Source organism: Periplaneta americana, chromosome 11 (genome assembly GCF_040183065.1).
Source record: "Periplaneta americana isolate PAMFEO1 chromosome 11, P.americana_PAMFEO1_priV1, whole genome shotgun sequence".
Taxonomy (NCBI): domain Eukaryota; kingdom Metazoa; phylum Arthropoda; class Insecta; order Blattodea; family Blattidae; genus Periplaneta; species Periplaneta americana.
Genome location: NC_091127.1, coordinates 133,910,148 through 133,924,149, shown reverse-complemented (window position 1 = coordinate 133,924,149; position 14,002 = coordinate 133,910,148). Strand labels below are relative to the sequence as shown.

The window sequence follows — 14,002 nt, the reverse complement described above, 5'->3', positions numbered from 1 at the left end:
TCACCCTAAAAAGATAAGAACATAATCCAATATTTATAAACTGCATTTTTTTTGCAGTTTTCTCAAAACTTAGGCCTATAGCGAAATTTTTTAAATAACCGATTCAATTATTTTTTGTATGATTTTTTTTTTTTTTTCACAAACTTCCCATGATGTTAATAACTTTTCTCTGCTTGTTTCATTTCCACAGCTTCCTTGTCTTAAGGAAAATAACACTCATGAAGGCAAGGTTTTAAGCTGTACGCGAAATGAGCCCTCAACTGTTCATTCACGCTCTGGGAACTGTAAAGACAACTGACCGTAGCAGTAAATAGGAACGAAAATCATTTTGCGTGAGTTCCTCAAATTCTGGTCCGAAGACAATTGTAATGCTTTTCACGCGACTTAGTTGATGCGTCTCAACTTCTTCGTGACTACTACATTTCGTCTGGCCACATGTAATGTTTACATTATTACTACTAACAGAGACTGAGTCTTAACAATACAGTTAGGCAACGTTGCTTAAGCGCGAAAGGCTCGCGTTGTTCTGGGCGGCTAAAAAATCGCGCTCTCTCTCTTCTATCTTTTCTTTCTCTTCGTCCATTCTCTCTATTCGCCATTTTCTCTTTATTCTCCATTTTCTCACCATCCTTTTTGTCTCTCTTCCAATTCCGTCTTCCGTTTTCTCTCTTCTTCTCATTTTTCTCTTTCCTCTCCCAATTCCCTCTTCCGTTTTCTCTCTTCTTTCTTTTTCTCTCCCATTTGTCTCTTTCTCCTTCTTCCTCCTCCGAGTTTTTCTTTTATTTTTCTTCTGTATCTCTCTTTTGTCTTTTATCTTTCTTTCTTTTTTTCGATTTCCTTTGCTTTATATTTTCTATGAGTACATCTATTTTCCCTGTTCTTATTTCATCTTGTTTTCTCTTTTTACTTCTACATCTCTCATCAGTGTAGTTTCTCTCTAATATACTCTAATATACTGTTTCTCTTTCTTTTTCTCCTACTCATCATTTTCTTCTCTGTTTCTGTTTATTCTCTATTTAATTTTCTTCATTTCTTTTCTGTCTCTTTCTTTTGTTTTATTTACTATTTCCTTCTTTATATTATTTTCTTTTTTCTTTCTAGTTCTTTTCCGTTCATTTTATTTTCTCTTTCTTGCTTTTGTTTCTAATGTTATTTCCTTTCTTTCCAATTTGTCTCTATTTTATTTCTATTTCTTTACTTTTCTATTACTTTCGTTTTTTTTACTGTTTCTCTTCCTTTTTGTCTTTCACTTGTTTTCTTTTCTTTACTCTTTCTCTTTCTGTTCTGATAAAGTCCATTGTCCTGAATCGAATATGACTGGCATAATTTTTTTAATTATCTGTAAATAAATTATCTACTAATATGTTAAGTGAACATATTCTGTTAGGCGTTCCAAATATATGCAAAAATCACTTTCTTCCATGACACTGATGTGAAAATTATAGTGAAGAAAAATACTGTTTCCGTCTATGATCAAACCCGTGTCAATACTTCTCAAATGAACGACTTCGCCCTGAATGTAATAATTATTCTTTTGTGATCTGTGCGTGAACGTAAGTCACAAAATTAAAATGTTTTTATTAGTATAAGTATATTACGAAATAAAAATAAGTTCAGTGACAGAATAAATCAAATCTTACTTGACTTACACGCCGGAATCTATGCTAGTGGGCAGCTCCAACACGTAGCTCACGACGAACGTGCCTAGAAGTCCGGCGATCGTGGCGACCGCCAGTAGTGACATACTATACTTGCGGGGCCATCTGAGCAAGGGGTATAGGAATATCGGCGACAACCAGAACAGCTGCATGTCCACCGACAGGTACCAGCTATGGCCCAAACACTGTAAACACGTGAGATATTCACATTACGTCATTACCACTACTTTCACCAACTTAGTAATTATCGTCATCAAAGTTATTGTCTTAGTTATCGTAATTGCAAATAAAATCTTTGTAATCATCGTGGGTAACATGGATTAGTTCTGAAGTAGCCCATTTAGAATCTAAATTGTTTGTCTACATCTGAAGTCTGATTAGTGGAATATGTAGCTAATCGGCGATGTATGCAATTGAGGGGGAAAGAAACTGGCCACTCTACCCCATTATCTCCTGACCTAGTTGTGTAATCAGTGGTGTCATGTTGGTATCACTTGTGAGATTCAGACCTGTCTTCGGACAGTTGACTAAGCAATAACAACAACAATAACAACAACATATTAGAATAAAATTACGTATCAGCTCACCTCACTCTGAGTCTTCTACCTGAGTGTACAATCTGTGATGTGCTAATTGGATTCTTTCTCCGGAATTAGTTTATTCTTACCGAAGTTATCCGTATGTGTGTGGAGATGTCTGCTATTATCATTTCATTTCTTATGCGGTGTATAATGTTAATTGTAGTGATGATATGAGTATTTATCGTTGTGCTTATTAAACAGCAAACATATTTTTCTAACTGCCATGATTTTAATAAACATGCGAATATGGGCAGCTTGTTTCAAAACTCGCTTTATATATTCATCAGAAAACGAAAGAAACGAAATACATAAAAATATTTGAAAGCTGTTAAATAAGTTTTAATTTTACAACTCTTTAATATTAAAGTTGAATACAGGGTTGTTTCCGATCTCTGATAACGAATTTGAATGATATCATGTGCGTCAGGAGTCACGCGACAGCTGAACTGTGACGCGAGGTGACAGACCAGTAGTGAGTGATCTCATAGTCAGAGTTCACTGTGACTCACAGCAGAAATTCCCAAGAAAATCGAGCTTTTTTGGGGCGGGTACGTAACAACTCTTTCCGATGCCAAGTACGAGTACAGTTAAGTGACAATAAAAGAAGCCTGCAATAAACGAGGTTTCGTTATTTCCAAGAAAGGATAATAAGATTGGTGAAGCTCGAATCGAATTAATTTGTATCATCTCGTGGAGTGCGGCGACTTGTGACGGGGGGTGGATTTGCTTGCTTTTTCAACTCTGGAATTAATCGCATTCGAGCTTTGCCAGTCTTGTTAGGTACACACAAGATGCCTTTCTTGGAAATAACGAAACCACATTTTTTGCAGGCTCCTATGATTTTCACGTAACTGTACTTGGCATCGGAAAGGGTTATGTACCCCTCCCAAAAAGGCTCGATTTTCTTGGGCATTGCTACTGTGATACACCGTGCACTTTGATCATGAAATCACTCACTACTGGTCTGTCACCTCTCGCCGCAATTCACCAGTCGGTGTGATTCCTGACGTCATTCAAATTCGTTATCAGAAATCGGAAACAACCCTGTAGATGAATATGTTGTAACAAAATTTTTATTCAAGTTCAAAATGAGAAATGACTCTACAAAATATCGTTTTCTCAAATTCCTTTCTAAATAAAATAATTTAACGTAAAAGTTTTTTTTTAACATCCCGATGTTCTTATACAAAGTGCATGAGATTGTGTCATTTGGTTTGTAGAGTGCTACTGAGTGTTGCCTGCCGATCCGGAGCTGCTCTCGGGCGCCGGTTCGATCCACTCTTGGGTTTTTTTTCCGAGATTATCTCCAACCGTAAAACATACGTCAGGTAATCTATGGCGAATGCTCGGCCTCATCTCGCTATCACCAATACCATCGACGCTAAATAGCCTAATAGTTGATACAACGTCGTTAAATAACCAAATAAGCCGTATCTGAAGCAACGGTACTCCCGACAGCCACGCGGCGCACTAAGTTGACGCTGGCAATATGTTATGAACTCGCCCAGTATAAACAAGAACATGCAGAAAGTGCCTACAATTATTGTAAATAAGCCTTGATTTTTTTTTTTCTGATTTGAACGAAGTTTGTGCCATTTGTGGGCTAAAGAAGATGGAGCGTTAAGTGAAAAAACAACTGAAATTTCGAACATATTTTTCCGGTTTGTGTTGATGTTTATTGACTTTACTGGCTTTGAGCCAGAGGCCGTTTTAGAGTCTTATACGCGCAGGATGCCCTCTCCAGCCATTGTACATAAATAACAATAAATATATATTTACATACTGTGTATGACACTATTTCTGACATAAGTGCCAGTAGGTGTGTGAGTGCAGTGATTGACTTTTTATTTATTTGATTTGATTTTATTTTTTACTGTATTTTTTTTTGTTTTAATTATTTTGGTGTAGGCCTAGTTTAACAGAGAAGCAAAGGCAGCGGAGGCGGCTCGAAACATTTGTGCCATGTACAGATAGAACGTCATCGGAGAAGCACTGCTAGAAAATTCAGTAATCAGTAAAAGCGTGTAAAAATTAAACAGGAACATAGGCATAGGCCTATATTTCCGTGTTCAAAAAGTCTTCTTTTTTTAAGAAAAAATATGAATTAGCCCATTTTATTTCAATTTAAATCTCTTTAGTCAAAATATAGGGCTTAAGAGTCCTATGTCAGTTGGAAGGAGAAATTAACGTATAATTATGTATAAGTAATTTGTTAGAGTAATTATTAATTTTAGATGTTATTTTATTGTAATTTATGCATGTAAATTTATTGTGTATCCAATCCTCCCTTGAGCATGGGAGTGCTAGAATTTTGTAAATTTACAGTATTTTGTATTGTATTTCTCTGGTAATGAACATTATTATTATTATTATTATTATTATTATTATTATTATTATTATTATTATTATTATTAATTTTTTTGTAAGAGGAAGGTAGTCGACCGTGCTTAAAATGACAAGTGCACTCTTCAAGATTAATTTCTGCTCACCATTTGATCGCCACAATAATAGTTCTGAATGTAAAGGAGCGTCGCCCACCAATTTTTCCTGCATAATTCAGTCAGAAATTCGTTGGTACTCCACATTGGACCCGAACCAAGATGTTCCATGAGACTCAGCTGAATGAGCACCAGCGCGGCCATCACGGGTGTCAATCTGTAAAGAAAGTCGTGATAAATATTTTTGTATATTTGAATAATTTCAAGTGAAAAATGTTCCGGGTTTCGAACCCAGGGCCTTTGGCTGAGCGCGCCAAGGCTCTACCGATTGAGCTACTCAGGAACTATGCTCGACCGACGCTCAATTATTCCATTTATATCCACATACCTCAAGTAGATTGACACAACATCAGAGTCCAGCATTGAGTGCACACTTACTCTGTGACTCAAAATTTGTGGTTTTCTGTTAGCGAACAGTACTGTAAGCGTGTGTTACACAAATCTGGCTTTCAGTATAGCTCCCTGTAAAGCTGACTTGAATAATTTCAAGGAAAAAAGATAATACAGATGTGAAATGTGTGGATACATTCGATGATAATGTAAAGATGATGATAATGATTATGATTATAATAATGGTATTAATAATAAGAGTAATTGTACAATAAAGAAACATATCGATAGTTCTGTTCAAGTAGACTATTTAAAATTAGTGTTATTAAGGAATTTGATTTTATTCTCCTCTAATAAGGCTTGTAATAATAATGTTAATATTTCGTAAACTACAAAATTACTGTTCAAAATACTTCGTATTAGTAAAGTGTGCTCTTATTCCAATAACTCGAAGTCTTAATGCCAGCATTTTCCCATAAGCATTTGTAATTCGTTAGTTTTTCCTGTCCCACGCTTTAGCGTCGTGATCCAAAAACTAGCTATACGGGTGAGCGCTGGTTCAACTTGCAATGGGGGGGGGGGAAGTGTTCTCTTGAAATTTAATTATTCAAAGTAAGGGATCGGTGCCCACCAGCTTCGTGAAGAATTTGGGAATTAGAAAAGCGTAATTCGGTTTCGTAAACCACCTTATTTATAACGACTAAGAGGGATCATTGTACTAACAATTTTATTGTTTGTTTTAGGAAGCTTTATCAATTGCTATGGTTATATAATGTCGAGTGAGTTGAAATTAATAATATCAGGGAAGTGAGTCCAGGGTCCAGTGCCGAAAGTTAGCCAGAATTTGCCCTTAATGAGCTGAGAGAAAACTCCGGAGAAAACCTCAACCAGGTAAATTCTCCCAACCAGGATTTGAACCCGGGCTCGCTCGTAACACGGTTAGACATGCTAACCGTTACTCCAAAGCGGTAGACCAAACCTAACGTGCTTCGTGCACTGATTACATCAGGCCTACAGAACTCGTAAGTAGGGGAAATATGACGTCAGCCTCACTCTACTTCTATTGGGGATGAATGACTTCCGCGTAGAGTTGTTTACATTCTCTGTCCTTGCAAAGGTCCATCAGTAGCGGCATATAATTTTCAAAAAGGATTGTAATAAATTCATTGCATTTATAATGCGTTATCTCGTTTCAAGGTTTACAATTATGCTAGATTTCCTGTCGGTAGTTTCTTCGAGATTTCTTTGTACCTACCCTACTTCAGATTTTCGAAAACTTTCCTCCTATCATCACCTACGGAAACATAAATTTATAGCATTTAAGTCACTATTAATTTCAATTCAAAATGAACACAACGAGTGACGTCCTTAATTTAACAGTATACAAATAAATAATCAATATACAGTTCGTAATAATGAACTTACCCGAAAGTTTGTGCATTCCATAATTCTTAATATGGGCTTTGTTGAAATGTGGTTTAATATTGAAATGACGAGTAGAAATGAATTGGATGGGACACGGTAAACAAGCAATTCTTTCGTCTTCAACAACAAAATAATCATATTCCCATTTCCTTTGAAAGTAGTATTTCTTCACGGGTTTAGATTTTGTCATGTTTCAATTCTCTTTAAACTGCAGTACGCGTATTGTGTGTGTGTGTGTGTATGTGTGTATAGATATATTTATATATTCATTTGGCTAGAGTGCGATACAATGTTGAATGACAACATTGTCATCCGGTCATATGATTATCACTCACTTAACAGCGTACAATTTATTTATCGTTCTGGTACTAGTAAAACCAGTTAAGACCAGTAATGCAAGTTTTGTAAAAACAGGAATTAAAACTTTATTAATGCACGAAAAATCATAATAAATTCTTCAAATAAAGTAATTGGTTTGTTGCCAGCATGCAACATTTCGGACTTATTTCATTTTAGTAGAATACAGAGCACGGAAAGACAAGTCGGGGACTGTACTTAACTTACTTTACACAAAAAGTGGACTTAATCAGCTTTACTGGTAATAGGACGATATATACATAGGTAGACCTTCTTATATTATATACACACATACAATTTAAAATTTATTTTACATGTCTTTTAACTTATTTATTTCCATCATTCATTTTTCTCTTACTTTCTAAAGGTATGCTCCTAAGGATTTTATTATCTGTTCATTTGCAATTCTTGATAGCGTATTGTATAGCTGCCGCCGCGAGAATGAATGTTGATGCAGCCTAGTATAACTAGAACGCCATGACCGCACTGTTAGAAAAGGTGGGTGGGGTAAGAGGGGGTAGTAAAGCAGTCGCTCTGAGGAGCTACAGTTCTGCAGGTCTAGATTAGATGGTCATTCATCTCCACTTCGATATATGGATGTGAGGCTAGTAGTTGCATGTGTGTGCAAAAATTAAACAGGAACGTGTCAAAAAGAAACTTTTCTTTTCTAAAAATATACGTATGTAAGTATATATATATATATATATATATATATATATATATATATATATATATACATACATACACGTATATATATTTTTTTTCAATTTAAATTTCTTTACTCAAAATACAGGACTTAAGAATCGTATGTCTTCTTGTTTTCAAAATTTATCTGCACATCATCAGCTAAGTACCAGTTCTCATCGTAACAATTTACTCATTATACCCTACCATAAGACATCTTCATATTTTTCATCCTATACAGTTTCAGTTGCTAGAAATTGGAACTCGCTTCCGAGTGATGTAAGGGGTTGTTGGACGATTACTTTATTTAGGTCAAAATTACATAAATTCTTGCTTAACAGATTAATTACTGATAAATAATTGTTACTTATAATGAAAATAACATCTGTCCATTCTTATTATTACCATTAATTTCTCTAAATAGAATACAAAACCTCAAATAGCAAAATCTCATTACATTAATGTTATCATTATATCAATACATTTTAGATTTATATTTTGCTCCCTATAACATAGTTCTAGTAAACTTCTATTATATTATTTCTCATCATTTTAATCAATTAGCGATCACAACTTAATTATAATTCTTTACTGAATTGAATTATATTAGCTCAAAAATTAAGTTATTACTTTTTCTTATAGGTTTTATCTCAATTTCAATAAGCTTTTACTAGTCGTTAATACTTGACTGAAGAATATTGCTGGAGAATCTTATAAGTGCATTGTAAATATTCATAATTTAAATATGTATGTCACTATTGTATTAAGGCTGGTTGAGTGGAAGAGAAAGCTTCATGGCTTTAACTCTGCCAGCGAAAATAAAACATTCTATTCTATTCTATTCTATTCTATTCTATTCTATTCTATTCTATTCTATTCTATTCTATTCTATTCTATGTCAGTTGGGAGGAGAAATTAACGTATAATTATATATATGTAAGCAATTTGTTATGAGTACTTATTAATCTTCAGATGCTATACTATTGTAATTTATGCATATAAATTTATTACGTATCGAATCCCCCCCCCCCTTAGCATGGGAACACACTCTTTCAGGGGAGTGCTAGTATTTTGTAAATTTGAAATTTATTTATATTGTACTTTTCTAGCAATAAACAATAAGCCTATAGACTAATATAATAATAATAATAATAATAATAATAATAATAATAATAATTATTATTATTATTATTATTATTATTCCAAATTTTTATTCCACATTATTATTATTATTATTATTATTATTATTATTATTATTATTATTATTATTATTATTATTCACCTGACATAATTAGGAACATTAAATCCAGACGTTTGAGATGGGCAGGGCATGTAGCACGTATGGGCGAATCCAGAAATGCATATGGAGAGTTAGTTGGGAGGCCGAAGGGAAAAAGACCTTTAGGGAGGCCGAGACGTAGATGGGAAGATAATATTAAAATGGATTTGAGGGAGGTGGGATACGATGATAGAGAATGGATTAATCTTGCTCAGGATAGGGACCAATGACGGGCTTATGTGAGGGCGGCAATGAACCTCCGGGTTCCTTAAAAGCCAGTAAGTATTATTGTTATTGTTATTATTATTATTATTATTATTATTATTATTATTATTATTATTATTATAGTCCATTTTGTCCCTTTATGAGTTGTCATGCTACGAATTCGTAGTATTTCCCAGTTTTAAATGTTTTTAATGGACGTGTAGGATAGTCTGATTGAAAAAGATAATGACATGATTATGGAAATAACCTGGAAAGAAAAATGGTAGAGTAAATCAAAATAGGAAACCAGTTCCACAGAAGCTATATCAGGTAAAAACTCGTACCGTTTGTCAGGGAGTGAATTCGAACTCGTATGCTAAGAAAACGTCAGTCAAATTTTCTATTTAAATTTGAGTTTCGCCATAAGAGGAGATGTAACTGTAGAGTTATATACTATATAGGAAATCCAATACTAGAGAAAAATAATGTGTGCAACATACCTAATATAGCGGTGCAGGTAGTGCAGTGGGATGTTGAAACGCGCATCGGGTCTGCGCATCTGCTTCAGAAAGACGTATGCGACAAGCAGGCCACTAAGCAGCAGGAACGTGTCCACGGCCATGACGAAGTTCACCAAGGGCATGTTCTCCCAGCTCCTCACCCACTGCAAATACATGATAAGATATGCATTAGAAAGCCTGTTTAAGAATTGCTTTAGCATTGACAATCCCATGAACTTGAAATATCGGTCTCGTTATGTTCGCAACATGCTCAGTAATTTCAGCAGCCTATTCATTATCCGGCCCCACCATCGAACGTATTTCTCTGCAGAAATCAAAGGCGTAAACCATACCTTTGGTGGTGGTCTGCCATTTCTCACAGATCTACACGAGTCATGTCCTCGTCATGAGGAAGAAAGAATTTGTGGGGTCCTGGTGTCTCTTTGCAAATCCATAAATCGTTTAGAATCCATCATCACCGCCACGTAGTAATCTTAGAATAAATCGAAAGGAATACCATGGCGGACGATTGATTCGGCGTCACACAATCACAAGTGGTGCCCTAGTTTTCGAGACCGAAATGATGCAGGTGATGTAGCGCCAGTGGAATTGGCGATAACAAGACGGTACTTAACGTGATGAAGCCGAGAATTCACCATGAATTATCTGACATTCGCCTTACTTTTGGTGAAAACCTCGGAAAAACTTCAACTAGGTAATCAGACCAAGCGGGAATCGAACCCACGTCGAAGTGTAAGTCCGAATCAACAGGCACACTCGCCTGCCAACTGAACTATGCCGGTGGCATATATTTATTTCCAGATAAAAGTCAATTTTACTTACTAAAATACGGTAACAGGTCCAAAGTTGTTAGGTACAGTAATTTGAATTAGCAAAGCAGAACTATCCCGTCACACGCCAAAATGGCCATGAAGGAGAATGGGCACGAGTAGCGGTAAGGATATCATTTCTACTTGCTGACCGTCTTGGTTTTTAAGGAAACACCATAGTATCCAATTCCGCTAGAGTCAGAGTGGATCCCAGATCCATAATGCTGGAGGAAAGATCAGACCAATGAGAAAAATATCCCTGCATAGTGACGCCAACTGGGTAACTTTGTCGTTATGTCTAGCGACTTTCAGATCGTGTTGACAACACGTGGGGTATTTTTAATTTTCGAGTCTAGCGACAAATATAGCGACTTTTATGGCACAAATCTTAAACATCAAATTTTATATTCATCATCATCTTCACTTCATGGTTTAGGCTTAGTGCCTGTTCCGTCTTCACATTTTATTCAGTTCCACCTCTTCCTAGGACGTCCGACATCTCTTTTGCCTTTAGGTTGGTATTGTTGTATCAGTGCTGGAATTCTTTCATTATCCATTCGAGACAGGTGTTCTTTCCACTTTCCTTTATAATCTTCAACTTTATCGTTTATGTTGTATATATTTAATTCTTTACGGATATCCTCATTTCTTATCAGATCCCTTCTTGTACATCCCTTTACTCTGCGAAGAAACCTCATCTCTGCAGCCTGTAATTTACTTTTATCTCGTTCTTTAATTATCCATGATTCGCTTCCATATGTCAACACAGGTACTGCCATAGTTTTATAGAACTTTATTTTTTTTTTTATTTTTTAGTGTTCTATTTATTGTTCCGCATATCCACTGAAATTCGCTTATTTTGTTGTCAATATCTCTATCTACATCATAAGCTATGTTACAACCTAAATAATCAAAATGTGATACTTGTTCTTGGGCTTATTATCAACTATTATTTTTGTACGAATTGGAAATTTACCACTGTGGGCCATTACTTTAGTTTTATGAGTTGATATGCTCAAATTATAGTCTTCTTTTTCTAGTAGGTGTAGTTTGTGAATGGCATATTGCAATTTTTCTTCACTGTCTTGTATTAATGTTACATCATCGGCAAACATTAGAATATTTAAAAATGTATCTTCACTAATCTTTATACCTGGATTCACCTCCATTTTCCATTTTTTAATTAAGTCATCTAGATATATGTTGAAGAGACTAGGTGATAGGCTACAACCTTGTCTGAGTCCTTGATTTATTCTTATTTCTTCTGTTTTCGATGTTCCTGTGTTTATTATTATCTTTGTATCTGTGTAGAGGCATTTTATTATTTCTATCAAATGTGGAGGGTAACCTTTATTATACATTATTTTCCATAATATGGATCGTTCTACACAATCAAAAGCTTTATCGAAGTCAACGAAAGCTATGTGCGTTTCTAGATTGACTTCTCGTCGTTTCTCTAAAATTCTCTTTATACTAAAAATATTGTCACTGCATGAGCGCCCTTTTCTAAAACCCATCTGCTCTTCTTCTAGATTCACTTCAGATATCATTTTTAGGCGATTATTAATTATTTTAGTATATATTTTATAAGTAGTATTTAAAAGGCTTATTCCTCTGTAGTTTTTACAATTATTTCTTTCTCCTTTTTTAAAAAGTGAAATTACTTCTGCTACTTCCCAAGTCTTGGGAATTGTGTAACTTCTCCAGCATTCATTTAGTAAATGTAGTAGTCTCAAATGTAGGATTAAACCTCCATATTTCAATAATTCAGTATTTATGCCATCGGGTCCACAAGCCTTTCTATTTTTCATATTGCCTAGTGCTGTTTTCAGTTCTTCTAATGTAATTGGATCGACCGAGGTATCATAGCTAGGTGTATTTTCTTCTATTTCCATTCCTGATTTTTCGTTGCACCACAATGATCTATAATGTCGCTTCCACTGCTCTTTGTCTATTACATTTATATTTGCTGTATCTCTTTCTGATTGATTGAGATGCTTCATAATTTTATAAGACATAGTTTGTCGACCATGTACATCGTTTTCAATCCGTGTTGTAAATTGATCCCAAGATTCTTTATGTGCATTTGTTATTAATTTTTTGGCATGGTTTCGTTTTTGCTTGTACTGTTCTTTAGATTCTTCAGTTTGCATTTGTAGAAATTGTACGTATGCTTTTCTTTTTTCATTCACTGCTTGTTCTATGGTTTCATTCCAAATTCTTACACCTGCCTTTTTCCTTATTTTCTTCTTCTTCCCAATTGCCTCATAGGCTGCTTTTTCTATACACATTTTTATATTTTCCCATTCTTCTTCTATATTATTGCTTGTAATGGTTTGTATTAAATGTTCTTGTATTCTTCTCTGATAAAGGTTTCTAATAGACTCTTCTTGTAGTAAATATACTTTGTATACAGCCTGTGATGATTTTTGTACCTTCTGTTTAAATTTTTTCCACCTTCCCATCAATATCTTGGTTCCGATGACTAAATAATGATCAGAATAGATATCACTTCCCCTATGGACTTGTACATCTTGAACTTGATTTTTTATTTTCTCGTTTGCTATAATGTAGTCTATGAGTGATTTATTTTCCCTTTCGCAACGTGTATATTTATGTATTTCTTTTTTCTTGAAGAATGTGTTCATTATTTTCAACTTATTGTATGTTGAAAACTGCCTCAATTCTTCACCGTTGTAATTTATGTGTTGCTCTCCATATGTTCCAACTACTCCTGGTATTGGTAAATTACCTACTCTTGCATTTATATCGCCACATATTAAAATATTATCTGATTTATTGATTTTGTTGAGCACCTCTTGCAGTTCGTCATAAAAAATTTTTGTATCATCCTTTCTTCCCTCTTGGGGGGCGTAAACCCCAACAATTGTTAAATATCCTCTATCAATTTTAAATTTGCATGTTATTATTCTCTCATTTATAAAACGGTAACTTATAATTTTATTTTTCCATTTGTTATTCACTAAGATAGCTACGCCACATTGGGCATGTACGCACTGAGGAACACCACTGTAAATCATCGTATAGTCTTTTAATTCTTTAGTGCCTTTTAATTTCTTTTTAGTTTCTGTAATTATTGCTATTTCTATATGTTTTCTTTTCAATTCATTATTAAGTTCTTCTTCCTTATTACTGAGGCCTCTGACTTTCCAGGTACCAATTTTAAATCTATCCTTTATCCCAAATCGTTTATCCTTAACATGCCTTTGTCATTGTCCAGTATATCCATCCGGCTGATTAATGTGAAGATTACGAGTAATTTGAATTCCCCAAGTAGAGCTACCAACACTACGTTGAGTATTATGGTGGAGGGGCTGCCTCCTTAGAACCTCGCATGTGTTTTAACCCCACATGCAGGGCTGCCTCTTTTATCGAGGTCTTTCTCCATGTTACCCCGGAGAGGGCCTCCACATTTGCCCCCTGGAGAATGAGTGCTCCGTCCGCTCCCCAGACCAAGATGGTCGACAATGTCTTCCACGCCGCCCTGGAGACCGTTCAAGTCTTCGCACGTATCCCTGTGCAGGGGGACTGAATATACCCTGAGACACTGGGTCCTCGACAGAACTTAGCCACCAAAAGGTGCCCACCCCCGCGCCGTGAACGCGTCTGTCGAGAACTGTCCAAGTATGTACATT

The 14,002-nt window shown here is 35.3% G+C and overlaps 1 protein-coding gene across 2 annotated transcripts in view; it reads right to left on the bottom strand.

Moving 5' to 3' along the window:
* LOC138709353 (nose resistant to fluoxetine protein 6-like) overlaps positions 1-14,002 on the bottom strand; it is a 65,853-nt gene that overhangs the window by 16,315 nt on the left and 35,536 nt on the right. For both annotated transcript variants that reach the window (XM_069840065.1, XM_069840064.1), the window contains exons 6-8: positions 9,517-9,680; positions 4,729-4,894; positions 1,650-1,843 (exon numbers count right to left, since the gene is read on the bottom strand). In XM_069840065.1, the coding sequence (XP_069696166.1) occupies positions 1,650-1,843; positions 4,729-4,894; positions 9,517-9,680 (524 nt within the window). The remainder of the gene's footprint in view (positions 1-1,649; positions 1,844-4,728; positions 4,895-9,516; positions 9,681-14,002) is intronic.